Below are 19,771 nucleotides of genomic sequence, written 5' to 3'. Positions count from 1 at the left end.
TGGTGATGTGTTCGGGCCTAATGGCAGCGTGGAATTGCAGATTTCATCAGAGCCCAGTGGTTGTGAATAGGTCTTTGTCCTGCTAGATGAGCTGGCTCATTGACTGGGAGACCTGGACATATGGTCACTGACTGTGTGATGTGCTGGGACTTGTTTCAGTAAAGAATGCATAGGGCTGGGCCCTTGACCTCCTGAACCTAACACCTCACTATAGCCTGAGCCAAGCTGGTGGGTTGATAAACTTAACCACTTCATTGTGTCACTCCATCTTTTCACTATAAGGGGTGGATTTTTGGGGGCTGTCTAAGAATGGTTTGTTAGCAAAGGGACAGATGTGTGACTGTGTCAACAGATACACAAACACACAAAGGAGGAAATAAACACACACACAGACTCAAACACAAAAAGCATGCACACAAAGACAAGGAGACAAACGCAAAGGGAGAAACACAAACACACACACACACACACACACACACACACACACACACACTGCTCTACAGCTCGCCTATCTCTCTGGCTGCAGTAATGGACAAAGGCTTGGCACTGGTGCCACTATCTTTGATGTCCAGACATATTGGGAGAATCTCACACTGTGTTTCAGTGTGATAAGGCCTTTTAATTAAGTGTCTAACAAGGACGTTCAGGTTTTCCGCCAAGGTGACATTGCCACCCAAGTACAACCGTGTTAAGGGAAATGGATCCACTATCTAGTCACACTACGTCTGTCCACTCTACATAGCCATCAAAAAGTAGAAGAAGTTCTAGCTAAGGCAATTACGCCAAACAACGGCTATCTCTCTTCCCCCCACGCAAATACTGAGTATAATAAACTAACTTTGCAGGTCACAGCTCATGTCTCCGGACCCTGGTTTGGAGCCCTGATAAACTAGTGGAGCGGTAAAGGCTCTTAACGCCAGCCCGGGGGGATTATCGATCATTAGACAGAGCGTGGAGATAACCCTCTCAGCTGGCCTAGAAGCAAGCCCAGCACTGATACCATATCATCTCCACAGGATATGGTATGAATCACAGGAAGTTGAGATCAATCTATATAGATTGTGCCACTTGATTATAGAGGAGAAAAAAATTCCAATTTGGCTGTAACCACCCCAGCGCCGGCATTTGTATGCATGTGTTTGTACATGAGAGTTAGAGAATAGATTGGGAAAAGAGAGATTGTGCATCATGATATATTTTCATCATGATATATTTAGGATTTTCTAGATGTGGTCTTTGCTGAAGCTGCCGCTTCCTCCCTTTCTTTTCCAGCATTGCCATGAGTACGTACTCCTTCACTCACCAGGCCTAGCCTGCTCGGAAATCTCTCTTCTTGAGGGAGGCTTCTTTTAAATCTTAATTAAAATGGACTCCAAACCGCTAGTTTTCCCAGAGGCCAGCTGAAAGCAGCTTAGAACAATCAAGAGGAGAGATTAGAAGTGAGAAGAAAAGAGGCAAACTGGAGAGAGGGAAAACCTCCCAAAGAATGGAATGGTGGAGAAAAATATTGAGAGAAGGAAAAAATAAATACACCCCCCCCTGTCTCTTGGCTTCATCTTTTTTCTTGCCTCTGACCTATTGATATTCAGCTCCTCTGTAGATTATGCAGGGAGCAAGTGGGTGGACAAGGTAAACACAATGCGGGAACAAAAGCCAACAGGAGGCCACCTTAGGACCAGTTTCATATTACCAAGAGTTATCGAGATGACATTTCAATTTAAATACCATTTATATAATATGAAGATAAACTGTACTATTCACATTTGCGATGGAAACGTATCATGCCAACAGAACTTGGCATGCGAGCGCAACGCCTTGACCGCAGTACAATCTGACCAAATGTATCATTATCACCATATTGGACCAGATCCACAAACTCCATAAACGTCATATATGTGAAGACAGTATGTCAACTAAACCACCATATCGCATATTGATGGGTGGACGACTGAAATAGGCATAACGTTCATAAAGCCTTGAGACAAACATAATTTCTTCTATAGGAGAATTTAAAATCCACCTTAAATATTCCACTTTTTCAGTAATGGCTAAATAAAAGCAAAATCTTGTCCTGACCAGATTTCCACAGTTATCAAAATGGCAGGCTGGGGTAAGCCTAAATGAAACAAAGACCTTATCTGAACAGATTATACAATTCCTTATGGGATAAAAGCAGGGTGAAATGTGAAAAGAACCAATATCGCATTTTGCCTCTAGGTTTTATGGGAATTATGACGTGTCGACTATTTCAGTCTGTGTTAGTAACGTAGCTTCTATGGTGAATCTCTGTCAGTGTCTATTTATACATGGGACTGGAAGGGTCCTTTGACTTATGAACACAGACATGGTAAGTAAGCACTCACTCCATAATACACATTGGCCAATGCAATATATTCACACTGCAGTGAACGGTGGGCAGTATCTAACGCAGAAGGATTACATGTTACTTCTGATGTTAACGTGCAACAATTTAGATTCTCAGAAGTTCACATTATATATTTTATGCATTGCCGGCGCTAATCTTTCAAAAACTATTGTTAATATCAATGAAACTCCTGTAGTGTTAATAGTTCTGTGGGATCAAAGTTAGAGCAGAGTTAACACCGTGCCACATTCACTTTCATCACCAAGTTCTCACTCATCCTCCCTCCCTATTTTAATATTATCATCTTCCTTCTATCCCCACCCCTAACCCTTTCCCAAAATCGCTTTTCCTGGTCTTTCACATACGGCCAGTGAGAATGGCAAACAGAGGCTTCTCAGAGCCCTCCTCGGAGAGTCATTTGTCATCCTCCTTTTCCGCGTTCTCTCTCTCTCTCTCCCCTTCTCTTTTAACAAGGTGGAACGATACTCATTCCCCAGAGGCGGCTGTTTGAGCGATAAGGTTAAAATGGGCAGAGAAATTTGGGTAGATTATTTGATATTGGACAGATTGAATTATCTGGAGTGAGAGAGTGAGAGGGAGGAATGAAGGAAGAGAGGAAATAACACCCCAGAAGGAAGAGCTATCTTAGGAGAGCGAAAGAAGGCAAAGAAAAAGAGAAAGCAAGTGAGAACGAGAGTGACAGCAAGAGTAAGACAGACAGAGTGTGCGGGAGAGAGTGTGAGTGATTGAGTGAGTGGGTTTATATTAATGGACATCAAATTCAAAACGAAAAAGGTCTTATTCAATCCACAACCATGCTAATTTAAGTGCAAAAAGGCAGTCTTTCCATTTCAAGATTAGGAATCTACATATGTGTGAACTTTCTACTGGCTTTGTGGTGAGGCAAACCTGTTAGCCCTTCTGAATAGGCAGCCACAATGTATGCAGCCACTACTGCTAATTACAGAAAGGGCTGATTAATGTAAAGTGTTAGAGAGGACCCAGCTATCACAAGCACACGCAGTCTGACACAGGAGAAAGAACGGGTGAGAAAACCCACCCACGCCCCACAAAACAGACAGGCCATTGTCACCTCAGCAGGCCCACAAAGCAAATAGTTAATTGGTGTGAAGACACACACATACATTCGTTTGTACAGTATGCATGTGCACACACACGCACACACACACACACACACAATTACACACACTAATGCAATGGATATTCAGGGAAGCTGTTGCTAAAAAAGCTAAACTATTTTTTTATACAATTCAGTCTGATAAATAAAGTTACTCTTAACATCTAACATGATACAAGTCCACAACTGCAAACCTAAAAATATGATACATTGACCAATTGATAATACAAACAGGAGTCTGTATATACATCAGTCCAAGCATCATTCTTATGTGAAAATCAAATTCTCAAATTAGATATAAACAAATGGAATGTTACCAGAGTTTGGTGCCTGTGTTCACAATGTAAATGAAAAGGAAGGGAGGTCTGAATGTGCGAATGCCTGTGGTTGAATGTGTGTGTACATACATTGATTTTGGGTGTGTGAGTGTGATCGCAGAAAAAATAGAGACACTACATGGCCACATGTTTAACATGCTCCAAAATCATGGGAAATTCTGTTGCCTCTCATTTGCACTTTACAGGCTACCTAGCAAACCACATGAACGTGAGTGTTACACTATAGCTTACGTTGAGTCTTGAATTATTCAGCTAACGTTATTTGAATGCGATAGGTAGCGTAACTTTAACACGTTTATTTGTTTACCGTTTTTAAGCTAGTCAGCTGACTAGCAAAAGACTTGACATAACGTTAGTTTTTGCACGTCACTTACACCAAGGCTGGTCATACTCTAAGCCAGACGTAAGAGCAGAAATACCCTGCCAGTAATAATGTTGTTTGATTCCCTGTTATCATGTTAATTCATTACGTTCTAAGAACTGCAACCAACTTGCACACAAAGGATTTCCAATGCTTTTGTGCTTTAATAAGTGAAGCATTTTTGTACTCTAATAATTTAAGCAAATTTAGATCTTTGAACCTCTTTCTCTTTTGAACCCACCTTTTATTGCAGATGGCTACACCACAGCAAAGGTAAAGTTACAGTAACGTTGCACTTTATTCTTTCATTTTTACAGGAAAGAAACCTGACAGTGATTGTAAACAGTATGTTGTACCTGATTTGGGAAGCTATTTAGTTAATTATTTTAATCTACATGATATTTAAGTTCACAAAAAAATGCTGCTAGGAGCTCCCTGCACTTTATTCTTATAATGTCTTATAAATATAACTGTTCTGTTTTATAGTACTTAAAATGACAATAAAAAATGTTTTTACCGGAAATATACATCAGCCCCAAACATTGGTCATCGGTCTCATTGATCACTAATTATCAGTAACGGAATCGGCCCTGATATAAAACATGTCAGTCGACCCCAATTATGTACAACATAATACAATACAAAAACAAAGAACACTTTACAAAGTTCATCCAACCCCTTTTCCAGACAGCCCCCAGAATTCCACACCTAACCGAACACTGAGTTACCCTGGTGGTTAGAGCAGCTGACCTGTAACCAAGACTTTGCTAGATTGAATCTCAGAGGCAGCAGGGTGAAAAATGTATCCTGTCCCTGAGCAAGACACGTAACCCTAATGGATCTCAGGTCGTTTCTGAAAGTAAGTTGTTGTTCGCCTCCACAGTTGAGGTTTCACAAGAGATAGCTACTGTACTTCCTCTTCCATTCCCTTGGCCACATGTGCGATAAAGCTTTGTGGACTAATGTTTCTTTCTAATCAAAGCGGCAGGAAATAAGCCACAGTTCTGATTTGACCCCAGAGTTCCAGGTGGAAATGACATGTTCATTTTCATACCATAACCATTAACCATTAACCAGAAGCATTGATTTTGTTCCCTTCTCCTTCACTCCGATTCTCATCTTCGAAAAAACCTGCACTACTTAAAAAACGTAACCACCCCTAACTATACCCAACCAAACACAAAATCACACTCCAAACAAAACCTTCACAGAAGAGTCAACATTTAAACTCCCAGGGGCACAAGACAAATGAGCCAACTCGTTGTTTCCAAACTCCAAGAACAATCAAACTATTTTTTAAAGGAGTTCACTCCCTGCTGCCCCTATGGTCTTTCTAAAGGAGTAGTCAGTCAGTCAGTTAGGCAGAGTGTAAGGGGGTTAGGTTATGGTCTATGGAGCAGTAAATGCCTAATCCAGTGTGAAGGACCCAGCCTCCCTCTTCCAGTCCTCCAAGTTTCCAGCCTCAGCTGAATGCAGGCTGAATGGATCTCAGAACAGGCCTCCTCTGCCCCACAGTCTTTGGTCAGCTTTTTTTTTAAGTAGCCTGTGATTGAGTGGCTCCATTAAGGTCCCATTTATCTTCCTCCCCTGCGCCATAGCTCTGAAAGAGTGGGTGACACTCGTCGACACACCCACACAGAGACCGGAGAGTGGAAATACGCACTTGGCCGCACGTGCACACACTGATACCCATATACCTGACACACCCACACTGGAACCATCTCGTATACACACTCTTCCAGAGGAAATGTCTTCCTAGTAAACACAGACAGAAACTTGAGTTGCTTTTCAGAAACCAGAGGATATTACCTCCTCAGGTCAGTCTGGCTACAACCACCAGCACCACCATGAGATGGATGTTTACTGTAACTGAATAATTCTCAATAACACCAAAACCACATTCAGTCTACCAATAACACCAAAACTACAGTCAGTCTACCAATAACACCAAAACCACAGTCAGTCTACCAATAACACCAAAACTACAGTCAGTCTACCAATAACACCAAAACTACAGTCAGTCTACCAATAACACCAAAACCACAGTCAGTCTATCAATAACACCAAAACCACAGTAAGTCTATCAATAACACCAAGATCACAGTCAATAACAATAAAACCAAAACTTCTGTGCATTTACAAATAACACTAAACCTACTGTTAGTCTCTCAATAACACCAAACCCAAGTCTATCAACAACACTAAATCTATATTGTTAGTCTATCACTAAAACCGAAACTACAGTTTACCAAGAAATTCGGAACTACTGTCAATCCAGACATAACACCAAACTGTCTATAAATAACACCTAAACTACTCTGTCTATGAATCAAGCCAAAACTTCAGTCAGATGACCAATATCACCAAAACTCTGTTAGTTTCTCAATAACTACCAACACGAAAAAGTTGGGACACTGTACAAATTGTGAGTAAAAAGGAATGGAATAATTTACAAATCTCATAAATGTATATTTAATCCACAATATAATATAGATAACATATCGAATGTTGAAAGTGAGACATTTTGTAATTTCATGCCAAATATTGGCTCATTTTGAGAGCTACACATTCCAAGAAAGTTGGGACAGGTAGCAATAAGAGGCCGGAAAAGTTAAATGCACAGATAAGGAACAGCTGGAGGACCAATTTGCAACTTATTATGTCAAATGGCAACATGATTGGGTATAAAAATAGCCTCTCAGATTGGCAGTGTCTCTCAGAAGTCAAGAAACTTCCACATCATTGCATTCTGTTTTTATTCACAATTGTAGTGTCCCAACTTTTTTGGAATCAGGTTTGTATTAAACCACTGTCAGTTGGGGTCAAGGTAGCATCAGACAGAGCAAAGGGGACTTTACATGGAGAATGGACCCTCCCAGGGACCAGACACTGCCTTGGATCTGGAGGAGATACCATCTCTTGCTCTCTTCCCCAATCTGCCTCTTTCACCTTCTGCTTCTCAGTGTGAGTCTCTCTCCTTTGCTTTCTCTCTCACATTTCCCATCTCCCCAGCTCCATCTCTTCCTCTTTCTTTCACTCTCTCTCTGCATCAAATGAACTGGCTTTTCAGGCAGCATCGGGCCATTCCTCAAAGTGAAGCCTGTGAAGCAAAGCTTTTCTCTCTTTCTCTTCTTTTTTTCTCCCTCTTTCTCCCTCTATTTCACTCCGTCTCAATTACTTTATACCGATACCCACCTTCTGTCGTCTTTTAGTCTGTATCTACCTCTCTCTCTCCTCTGCGGCCTTTCTCTGTTCATCTATATGTCTATTTATGCTCTCTCACTTTAGTGCACAAATAATTGGTTGCCTTTGCTAGACCCCCCCCCCCCCCCCCTTGACGGAGCCCTGAGAAAACAAACTATGTAGAACAATGGGTACAAATGGCTTCTGCACCAAACCACATGATGGATGCAGCATGGAACTGAGACTCATCCCCTATTCTTCCTCTCCTTTCCTCCACTTTTAGACCCATCTCCTGCTCTTCCTGTCTCTGTTTGGACACTCCCTAAAAACCAGCAGAGTCTCTACTCTCTCCTTCCTCCCCTGCCTCCAGCCCAGCCATCCTATCAATATTAAGCTATATCATCTGTATTCCCACTGACATCACATTATGCTGTGTCCTCCCTACTGTGTGTTTCTGTTACTCTCCCTCTTCTCCTTTCTTGATTCCCTTATGTTGTCCTTCTCCTTATCTTCTTTCTCTCTGTAGTTGGCTCTACTGACCCCTTGTCTATTCCCCAGAGCGTTCCATGCACCAAAGCTGCCAAGTAAACACTTGGGACTTTCAAAAGCAAACAGCCAACATCCTGTAGCAGGAGGGCCCTGTATCCCCAGCTGTGAAGGGAACAATCAGTCCCCCTGCCCACTCCCCACCTGACACACACACACACACACACACACCTTTGTCGGATGGGTGCAATGTGCTGAAACAACGGAGGGAACTGCTGTCTTGTCATAAACGTATGGTAGCAGTGCAGATGGGTTTTAGGGTTCACCTCTGTCTGCTTGGAAAGCACTTCGCTCCCCAGACCCAAAACCTGCTGGAATTCTACTGGAATCTTGTCAAGATCAGGAAGGGCCCCAGGCTGTTGATTAGCACTAGCTCATAATCTTGGATAGTTTTGGGAAAGGGGATTGGACTCACCTCTCCAACACCTAATAGTCCCATACCTCACTACACATGCACGCACAAATAACACACACATACACACACAATCCCTTTTACTGAAACAATTCTGTATCTTAAGTCCATCTACACGGCAAAGGCTAATGTTTCGCCCTGAGGCGTTGAAACTATCCCTTTCAATTCTTCCTCCCCAGGGTTTCACTGCAGTTATATCTCTTCTGCTACTCTATTCTAGAAGAAAAACTCAGAGGGATTGCTTTACACCAATACGAGCATATCCATTACGTTAAATGCTGTGCTGCTGGCACTAAATTCTTCTGACCCCTTTCTCCCTCTCCATCTCTCCCCCTCTCCATCTCTCCCCCTCTCAGTTTCTCTCCCTCTCAATCTCTCTCTCACTCTCTCCCTCTCTGACTCTCCCCCTCTCAGTCTCTCTCCCTCTCCATCTCTCTCCCTCTCTGACTCTCCCCCTCTCAGTCTCTCTCCCTCTCCATCTCTCCCCCTCTCCATCTCTCCCCCTCTCAGTCTCTCCCCCTCTCCATCTCTCCCCCCTCAGTCTCTCCCCCTCTACATCTCTCCCCCTCTCAGTCTCTCTCCCTCTCCATCTCTCCCCCTCCAAGTTTCTCTCCCTCTCAATCTCTCTGACTCTCCCTCTCTCAGTCTCTCTCCCTCCTCTGTGTGTCTCTCCTTTGATCTCCCCCAAGTGAGGCAAACTCTTCTCACTCTTTCTCACTATCCAGACAAACCTCCATTCCAAACCTCCCGTCCAAAATCTCCAATGCCTCTTTGTTTGTGAAGCTCCTGCTTTTCCTCATCATTGAAGCTGAAGACACACCTAACCCACCTACAATACGGACCCATATCCTCCAAACTCTCAGCAACTGTCCCCAAGCTGTCACCCTCTCCAACACACCTCCATAAAATGACCATGTTTGGACATTGAAGAAGCCACGGTTAAAAGCCTGATCGATGAGCTTTGACTGACACCCCTCAGTTGACAGCAAATTGGCTGACTTTCCTTGCGGCCTCCCAAAGAGAGTTTCAAAGCTGTTTGCTTAATTCCCAAGAGGAAAAGGAGGGAGAAAAGAAAAATGTTTCAACACTTTCCAACAACCCATCACACAGTTGTCTGCATGGTAAAAATAACAGAAATGGAGAGCTGCCCTTCAGTTGCTGAGATGGAGGAGACTGAGGAAGATTTTAAGAAGATTCTTTTCCCTACCACTGAGCTGAGTATTTCAGTTAATGGTGGAATCGCTACCACAATATTTGTCCTTGCGTTCCAGTATGTTTGAACTGGCAGGAAGCAGGAAGAGCAGCAAGAAAAGCAGCGGAGAAAGGAAGAAGCAGACACTTCACCCGCCCAGGCCACTGCCTGTTTCCTTGGATGGGGGACTTGGCCCCTGGTTAGTTTGAGTTGAATGGGGACATGACATGTCCTCAGAGATATATAAAGTGTCATTAATTAGACAGTCGGGCTTTAAATAATCTTTCCATAAAGGGCACATACCCCCAAAGATGGGAAACACTCATCTCAGCCCATCATTCTCTGCCCCAATGCATGCCCTTGACCCCATGTCTGTGTGTGTGTGTGTGTGTACTATGAGCAACACATAGTTTAGGGCGTTCCTTTGTCAAGCTCTTCATGAGTCACGTATGATGAGCACAAGTAATAACCCCCCAAAATAACACACAATAGCCACATCACATTAACATCCAACTGCTTCAGAAGATTTGAAAATCATAAAAATCAATCGGCTCATCAACAACAGATTGTAAATTAGAAAATAGAATGCAAATGGATTAAACCACACAAGTAGAAGATATGTAGATAAATAAATAGTGAGCCAAACGCTTTTCCCCCTCAGTCCCTTTCCGGCAGCCAGTTTCCCCTGACAAGACCATCTTTAATGGAGGGTTAAGATATACGGCAAGTGAAGGAACATAGGACTAGATATTGCAGTAACACAGAAGATACATTTCAATTTGCTATTGGTTCCTGTGTCTCGGCAGGAGATATGAAATTATTGTCTAGGAGGGCAGGAATTGATTGAAAAATGAAAAGGAATGTTTGGTCTAGTATGTCGGAACTCTCTCTCTGCTATCAGGGTTTCTTTGGCTGGAGGTCTTGCTGAATTGTTATACATCTCTCTAGAAGGAGGTGACATTTTGGTCTCCCACCTCTCCCCTAAAAAAATGCAACACCATTATTTTTCTTAAAATATCTGGCTGACTTGCTACTGCTTGAACACAGTGGCTGTTCTACAGCACTCCTCTCTCCCTTGAGGGCTCTGTTTTAATGATTTGCAGAGAATTAACCCGGGGTTCCCTCTCGCTCCACCACTGTTTGGAAGGAGAGAATGCAAAGAGTAAACAGCCTCTGCTCTCCCCCTACTGTATTCTAATCACTTGGTGATAATAGAGCCCACTAATCTGCTGGCAGTGGATGCTAGTAAGACTACTGTAGAGCCCCTGTGGTGAGGAGCTGAGGGCCAGGCTGTGTGTGTGTGTGTGTGTGTGTGTGTATAGAGGAAGCTGACACAGCCCCTCCATTGTCCATGTCTTTAGGTGTCTCTTCCTGACTGGATCTTCCTCTGCCTCAGAGGGAAACGGAGGTAAGAACGTGCAAAGACAGAGACAGAGAAGTGGGATGTGAAAGAGAGAGAGTGTGAACAAAAGAGTTAGAGAAAGAGAAAAGACAGTGTGGTGGAGAAAGACAGGATGAAAAAAAGAGAACAAAATAGAGTGAGAGAAGAGAGAGGAAGGGAGAAATAAAGACAGTGATGGAAGTGGCCATGTGTCCCAGCTCCCAGTACAGCTCCGGCATATCCTGCTTTGCTGCCCACACAACACAAGGCCCTCCCTGTTGTGTTGAGCTGTGCCATCAACCACATCCAGTGAAGTTGCTAACAGCTGATAACAAGGCCCCTGGACACAATGCCAAGTTCTTTATCTCTGTTTACCCGCATGGCAAAGCTGATTAGAGAGACAGAGCTTGTTTTATGAAGCTCCATTGTTACTTTTCTCCCTCCGATTTTTAGCCACTATACACAGCAAGATTTTTGACAGAGAATAGGGATTGGGGGAATGCGAGGGCAGAGGGGGGTAAGGAAGACAGCGGGGGTCATTGTGTGGTTTGTCGAGGACGCACGTCTGGGGGGAAAAGACAACACCAGTGTGACTGACCGTGTCTCCGGACTGGAGAACACAAAAGCCCATTGTTATAGCATTTTCCCTTTGCACCCCTGTATGTGTCTCTGTGAGTGTCTGTTGGTTTGTCTCTAGTAACACTAAATGAGTCATTTCTGAAATACTGGAGGAAACGTGAAAGTGTTGGGAAAAGAGTGAAACATCTGTGTGAAAGGTTAAGATGGTGGTTGAGGATGGATATTAACCTTTTGTTTTCTGAATGTACCGACGTTGAGGGAATAAGTTGTGCAGAGTGACTCACAAGTAAGTGTCTACAATTTCTCTTGAAACAAAACTAATCTTACGAGTTGGTATCACATTTGTTTTCTCCCATAAAAACAACTGACCTTTAAAGTGTGATTTGTGCCTTCTCCCCTGAATTACACGCCTCTCTATAGCCTATGAGGACTGTCTGAAAATCCAATCTCCAGCAGTTTGAGTCATGGGGCCATTGCATTGAGTGCTCCTTTGTGGGAATCAAAGTAGGCCAAAACTCATCCATATCTTTGCCATGAGTACGTCTTCTAAATAATGCAACAGACTTCTGCACAAGACAGATTCTGCTGTGTCGGCACTATTGTGAATGTGTGCTCCCTCTCTGACACTCTTCTCTCTGCCTCTCAACTTCTTCACTTTCACTTCTCAATCCCCTGTTTTTTCCCCAAACAGCAACAGAGAGAAGAGGGAAGGAATGAAGACAGAGAGATGAAGAGGTTAATGATGCTCACTAGTATTCCCCAGCGTTTTCCCGCCGTGTGTCAACTTGATCTTCACCATGGTAGTTAGACTTCAGAGACCCCCTCCACCCTACCCCACATCAGAGCCCCCCCCCACACCCTACCCCACATCAGAGGCCCCCCCCCCCACCCCACACCCACACTACAGAGTCCTTTCCCCTCCAATTCCAGAGCTCCCACTCACTCCACCACATCTCGACTCTCTTCACAAGAATGTAAAGCAGTGAGAGAAATGTCCAGAGCCACCACACATCCAGAAAGGGAGTTTGTGTCACGGCAAAGCTATCCCTTCATCTGATGGTGTCGGTCTGGGCCTCGTTGTACATTTACTGTATGTCCATGGCGGAAAGCTGTGTTTATTTGTCAACCTGTCATGCTCATTAGATTAGTTCCACTATACTTGCTGATATTCCGATGCCCCACATTCTCGCCTTCCTCAATCCAGGCAAGTGCAGTGAGAGTATGGGGATGGTGATGCATTTCTAGGGTGCTTCTCTGGGTAGATAGGAGTGGCGACAGCAAGGACTTGGAGGGAAACTAGTGATCTTGGCTCCCAGCTTTTGAACTTGGCCCTATGAGACTGAGCAACCCAAAGCTAAAGGTTCCAAAAAAGAGTTCATTGAAGATTACTCAGAATACTGATGCAGGGTGGAATCCAATTCCAGTGGGAAGCCTGGGGACATTCTGAGAAATTCTGTATGGATGCTGTTTCTGTTGCTGCTGTTGTTGCTGGTGGTATGAAGGAGGGCCACAGAGGACATACATACATACAGATGGGTGAAATAGCATTTAACAACTACATTTGCTGGAAGTGTGTGTGTGTGTGTGTGTGTGTGTGTGTGTCTGTGTCTGTGAGCCCCTACTTGCCTGTGTTTTATTGCACTACTGTAGTTGGGGTTGTGGTTCTTTGAAACGAGAGGCCGTCAGGTGAAATATGGATGTGTGGCTTTGTATGTGTTTTGGAACCTGGGAACCATGATTCTGTTCCCCATCCAACTGTTGTCTGCCTGTCAAGGAACTGCTCTACTGCTGGTGTCATCCTAGATCCCTACCCGCTCCATTAGTGTCATCCTACACCCCTACCCGCTCTACTAGTGTCATCCTACACCCCTACCCGCTCCACTAGTGTCATCCTACACCCTACTCCCTCAAATGGTGTCATCCTACACCCCTACTCCCTCAAATGGTGTCATCCTACACCCCTACTCCCTCTACTGATGTCATCCTACACCCCTACTCCCTCAAATGGTGTATCCTACACCCCTACTCCCTCAAATGGTGTCATCCTACACCCCTACTCCCTCAAATGTTGTCATCCTACACCCCTACTCCCTCTGCTGCTGTCATCCTACAACCCATCCCCCTTAAACTGGTGTCATCCTACACCCCTACTCCCTTTACTGCTGTCATCCTACACCCTACCCCCTTAACTGGTGTCATCCTACACCCCTACTCCCTTTACTGCTGTCATCCTACACCCCTACCCCCTTAACTGGTGTCATCCTACACCCCTACTCCCTTTACTGCTGTCATCCTACACCCCTACCCCCTTAACTGGTGTCATCCTACACCCCGACACCCTCTACTGGTGTCATCCTACACACCAACCACCTCAACTGGTGTCATCCAACACCCCTACCCCCTCTATTCTCCTCTATGATGATCTAATTAGTAAAACATGTGTGAAAGACACAAGGTAAATCTATGACTACTTTTACATCTGCGTATGATATGTTGCGGTTTGTATGCCATTTGAGGCATCTGCTTGTCAGAAATTGATCCACTAGAACCATTGAACTCAGTTGTTGTTTGTTTATGCTTGTCACAGTCACTAAAGGAATACTGTATTTCCAAGCCATGTTGCCAATTCTTTATGAGGTAAATGTCTGTCTGTGCTTGCTTTTCGAGTTCCAGAAGGCATTCCACCTCATCTCTCTTCTCCTCCCCTGAGGAGAGTGGGTGATGAAGTTGTGTATTCTGTAACATTTCAATTTAATTACCGCCTCCCCATGTGTCAATACCCAGCTCCTGTTTATCAAAGACAGTGGGAAGAAAACACAGCTTAACAGCCAATAAACATTTTGTTGTTAATTTATTTACTGAAGCGTTGACCGAAAGCACTTTACTCCTGGATGCTCAATGTTAATTGGAATAAGTAAGATCCTCTGAATCCAAGGGGTCTGGGGATTTGAAGCCTTTATCTAGAGCTGAATCAAAGCCGGCGTACATAATACACCAAAACTAATAAAATATTTGTTAAAAGGCATGGAAACTGTAAACAACAACACATTAGTATGCATGCATAAAAATAGAGCAATGAGGGTGGGTATGCCATATTTATGGCAAGCCTGACAATATACATTTTCCATGACAGCAGTCCGACTAATCCAAAGATTTAAGAATCTCAATTGAGACTGTTTTATTTGAATAGAGAGTAACGTAATAGTGGATTTCACATATTGTTCAGTAATACTGAAATTAACTGTAATTATTTCTAGGTTAAAACAAAACTCTATTTGCTGTAATATTGTATTTAGGGGTGTTGATATTGCCTAACAATGCAAAATACCTCAAGAACTGCTCCTTTAACATGTGCACCAGCACTGAGTTCACCATCCTCGTTTAGACCCCAAAAATTATTCACATTCAAAACTGACTATTAAATTGTTTACTATTCTTGCCAGTATTTTTCAGGGTATTTGGGTCCCCACCAAGAAGGTAAAATCTACACACACCCAGCCACTCACTGCCAGCCGATAGGCGCCCACCATTTAAAACCATTGTCTTTAACTCCTATACTTTCCCAAAAGGCCCGCTAATTGCAGAGGTTAATACATACAGCATATGTAAACTATGATGACATATTAACTACACAAACGCTCGTGTTGACTCCTATCAGATGATTGCCCCCAGTGGCTGAAGTCATCAAATGAAATAGCCTAACACAAACAAGCGCGGCCGAACAGCTTAAATAAAATGCCTTGCGCCATACCCGGTCAGCTGCCTGCGTATATAGACACATGCTTTACTTTGTGGATTGTTTCACCATTTACCATTTATGTGAAGCCTACTGGTGGTGGTCAAATTATTATTTGGAGTCTTGACGTTTGCAGAAGAGCTCTTCATACAAACCCATGGGTGTTTATGCACTTACTACGCGTAGCTGCCCTGCCCCTCCCCCATTGATAAACTTATATGTTATAGGTGGGGAAAAAAGAGATCAAGGGCTTGCTCCAGCCTTAACAGGCATACAATAAACTTGGTTCCCCCACGCTATAATCCCAATGCAAATAAGCACTGTGATTAAAACGCCGTTCAAAAATCAATGACATAAGGGAGAGGTTGGTTACAGAGAGAGCTAGATGTCTAGGAGGTCGAGCCCTGGTGCATTTTATGGTTAAATTAGGTGACACTGTTGTTAGATTGTTTCTTTAGGCTACGCTTTGCAAGATTCAGCAAAAACGAGCACTGTTTTTCGTTATTTGTAAACGACAGCAGACACCTGCATCCAACCTCAGGCCAGATTAGTGCGGGGAATCTAGAGGCTTTCTCTCAGTGCTTCACTCCTTTCGCTCTCTGCATTTTCTCTTTATCATTTTTTCTCTATATCTTTGTCTCTCTTGTTCTCTCTCCTTCACACAAACACAGACACCATTTGCCTCAACAGCAATTTATGGTGTCACCCGGAGACTTCTGCTAACGATCCCTATATACTATTACACGAGTTTAACTTGATCTGTCAGCATACAGCCAAATTAACCCATGCACTTACATTCTAGATCAGCGAAAATAAACCCCGCACACACCAGATATACAATGCTTAAAACAACCAAAACTGCAACCCCACGCCAATTTGCGCTATGGTAAACACTGCCTATAAGTGTCATTCAACCGGTGCCCCGAGTCAAAGCTTTGGGCAGCCGAAACTGTGCCAAATAACCTCGTCTAAATTTCCTTACAAAAATAGTACAGAGCAAAATAGGAGAAGCCTATTCTGTCCTCTATCATCCCAGTCCGCACAGCGCATCGACTGGTTTGACGCAGCGCATCCAGTACGGAACGTAGGGGAGCATTGCGTGAGTTTTCATCAATTGTGCATAAAACCAAACAGCAAAAAGGAAACAATAAAAGGTTTCTTACCGGTTCCCATAACGCAAAGAACAAGGCAACACGTAAACATTTTCTCGTCTTCTTTCACCGGTGTTCTTCCCGAAAGTATTTGTCTGGAATCTATTGCTCAGTCAATACGACTGAGTGGCAGGCTGCAGCTTTGCTGGTAATTCACCTCAGATGCTGGTTATTCACCTACGAACTATATCACGGCTTGGATAAATAAAACGTCCTGGGAGATTTTTCCTTCTCTAAAATCGTCAGGATACTTTGTAATCAGTTGTTTAGGAATTATTCTCCATAATTCTGAACTTTTTCCAGCCAGACAGCGTTATCTGTATCTTCTTTCCGATCTACGTCTTCCTCGTTCCTCTCAAGTTGGTACGACTGCCAGCTTTTGAATATAGCACATCTCATATAAAATTTTAACAGCTATAAATGTGGTAGTTTGGTCCGTCCGCTTGTCCACAGTAGTGTCCAGAACGCTCTCTCTTTTTCGGGTCGGTACTGATGCTGAGTTGCGCTCCGTCCTGCTTCTCGTGAAGTGCTGCATACAGTGATGAAGCTCAATGAAGTTGCAAACTCTCGCAGCCGTTTGAGTCTCTCTCGCTCTCTCTTTCTGTCTTCAGCAGCTCACACACACTCCATCTCAGTTTCTCGTTTTCCTCTGTATTTCCCGTTGCAGTCTGCTGGGGAGATAATCTAAACTGACAATCATCTGTTAAGGATCCTCTGAATTCAGGCAAATCAAAAGCTCCAAAGAGGAGGCGGCTGTGCGATGAGAACTCCCTTTTCTCATTTACAAGAACGCCAACTACGGACGGGGGTTCACTGGCATCCGCCCCTGGGGACACGTTATTGGTTAACGGGAGACAGAAGCGTCATGCGGCGCGGGGATTTACACCCGTGCACAAAACGGAAACGTGCAATGTCAAGAATGAGCTAGCCTGAGCCAAACGTATTCAATAAGAAATTGTCCAGACAATCTTCTTAGCATTATTTGTACATTATCAATATTTCGGTTTATGTGGACAATAAAACAACCACGACGTTTTTTACGGTAGTTTGTGTTATTTCTCTAACCACAGTTCTGGGACAAATGCTAAAATTGTCCTTTTTTGAATGAAGTCACTTGTCTGACAGACTACAGAAAGAGTTTATATAATGTATATATACAAATATGTTAAAATAATTAATACCCATAAACCATTGTTTGAATGGAAAGCGGACCAAATCGTGGTAACATTGCTCTTTAAGGCTATCAAAATACATACGCAAATGTAAATTGATTTCCTTGGCAAAAAAGACTATTTGATGTAAATCCACGCCACTGTCTTTTATAGGTTACTTTGGAATGATTAATTATCTGTTGATTAGTGTAATAAATAGGCCAATTACCTGATTGATCAACTACTTGATCACCTATAAAAGATTGGGCGTGTGTGAAGTCTGACACAATATGAGAGATTGATAGACAACATTAGTGAGAATAGAGGACAATTTATGAATGGGTCCTTTCCTGCTTTCTAAAGTCATTTCCAAAACATACTGTTCTTCAGTCTTGGAAGGTAATATTGTTGTAACACTCAATAATTACACTTAAAGCTCAAAGGGTTTTCCCCAAACAATCCTTTCCTACCAAACCCTGGGGCCTGAATCACTGTTTATTGCCATGCTGTAATACAAACGTTAGGGTCCCTTGCCAACAAACACATGTTGATGTAAGAAACAGCTTGCCTTAAGGCCACAGCTGTGTGGAGTAAACCTGTGTAGTGTGTGTGTGTGTGTGTAATTAATGTGAGTGTGAGTACACCAGCTGTAGTGTCACAGTAAACATCAACATCCATTGTGTAAAATCTGTCACTGGGCTGAGATGTGTGAGTAAACAACTGTCATCTCAAAAAGAAGCTAGTTCTGAGACAGTCAGCATGTTTTAGAATCATTCATAGCGATGTTGTTAATTATGCTGGCTTCTGTAGTATCAAATGTGGAGCTCTCATTTTCCCCAAGCTTTCCTGTGTGTAAATTAAATATACTGTGTGTGTGTATATACAGTATATATAGCGGGGGGTTTTAGCTGTGGGTTTATTGATAATTAATACAATTTGATATTTACTAAACTGTTCTGTGGGAGAAAGGGTGACAGTTAAGATGTCATTTGCATGGTAATGGTAAGAAATGTTATAAATAAAGCATGAAGTCAAATTATATGGAAATGCAATTCCCAGGGAAACAAGAATAATTTAACTAAATATTATCTCAGTCCTTATTTGACCTGGGGTCAATTAAAAGAGAAACGTAAATGTTGATGAATGCCGTAGTGGGGCCCTAAAATTGCAGTTGGTGCTTTTTTCTCTGTCGGGTTGGAAAGCTCATCCAACATTCAAGTGGAATAGAAATGTACTCACCTCAATGAAGCAAACCGTGTTTTGAGTTTGGCTGAATATTAAACATTATGAAATAGACAGCATGGTTCCTATAAAAATATAAATTGTATTTCTAGTTGAGGAAACCAAGTGAAGAATATAAAAAAAGATATACTTATCAATCAGATGGATGTTTAAAGTTCTATAATTGAAATACAGAAAGTCACATTTTCAGAATAATCTACATGCAAATCTTTGTAATGTTACTCAATGCCCCAAAGAGTCCAAGAGTAATAAATTTAGGTAAGAAGGAAGTCAGAATAGGACAGATCTCTCTGGGAGTAACTGTGTTCGGATTCACCAACGCCCAGCAGCAGGTCTCCCTATGCTAACCATAGCAACATTACAACAGCTCTTACTGTAATTGGGATATTGAGTGCAGTGCTGATCTGTGTCAACCATAACTCTGAATGCAGCTACACGTACATAAACCATCATGCCTTTTTCTTTTGCCAAGAAGAGAAGCATAGTCCATGCCATGATATCCATCCACCAGGCATGCAAGCAATTCAAAACTTGCTTGCATGCTCAAATTCCAAGGACCTGACGTCAGTCCAGACTGAAACCCACAATTAAGCATATTTCTATATGCTTGATTAACGAGCAAAATTGCTGTGGCTGTTAAAGTCACAACACCCACCCAGAGTAAAGCAGTCTATAGGCCAAGAGTTCCAACCATTTCTACGTTTAAACTCACTGCTGTCCATCTTCATTTAGAAACTGGCCTCTGCCCACCCTGTTGGACACTGTTTGTGTGGTAAAGGTAGTCTCTTCCAGGGATAAGGTCGGAGGGTGGGTGTTCCTCAGGGGTCAAGGACATGTTTAGGCTGCTGCTTCAAATTACTTCTGAGCATGTAGATTACAGAACTGTGACCATGATGGACTGAAACTCAAATTATTTCAGACTTTCATTTAAAGCATTATTAGACCTGGTCATCCTGATTGCCAGGTACTATCATGTGGTCAAGTAGAGTTGAAAGA

At 42.9% G+C, this 19,771-nt stretch overlaps 1 protein-coding gene across 7 annotated transcripts in view; it reads right to left on the bottom strand.

Annotated features, from left to right (window-relative positions):
- Positions 1-17,149, bottom strand: part of kirrel3l (kirre like nephrin family adhesion molecule 3, like) — a 43,147-nt gene extending 25,998 nt beyond the window's left edge. For 4 of the 7 annotated variants that reach the window (XM_020041097.3, XM_010885050.4, XM_010885051.4 and 1 more), the window contains exon 1: positions 16,395-17,149. In XM_020041097.3, the coding sequence (XP_019896656.1) occupies positions 16,395-16,434 (40 nt within the window). In that variant the 5' untranslated portion in view covers positions 16,435-17,149. The remainder of the gene's footprint in view (positions 1-16,394) is intronic. The other 3 variants (XM_010885052.4, XM_010885049.4, XM_010885053.4) reach the window with 2 other exon arrangements.
- Positions 17,150-19,771: the final 2,622 nt, after the last annotated feature.

The sequence above is a fragment of the Esox lucius genome, chromosome 20 (genome assembly GCF_011004845.1).
Source record: "Esox lucius isolate fEsoLuc1 chromosome 20, fEsoLuc1.pri, whole genome shotgun sequence".
Taxonomy (NCBI): Eukaryota; Metazoa; Chordata; class Actinopteri; order Esociformes; family Esocidae; genus Esox; species Esox lucius.
The sequence above is the reverse complement of the archived record's forward strand: the minus strand, read 5'-3'. Positions and strand labels throughout refer to the sequence as shown.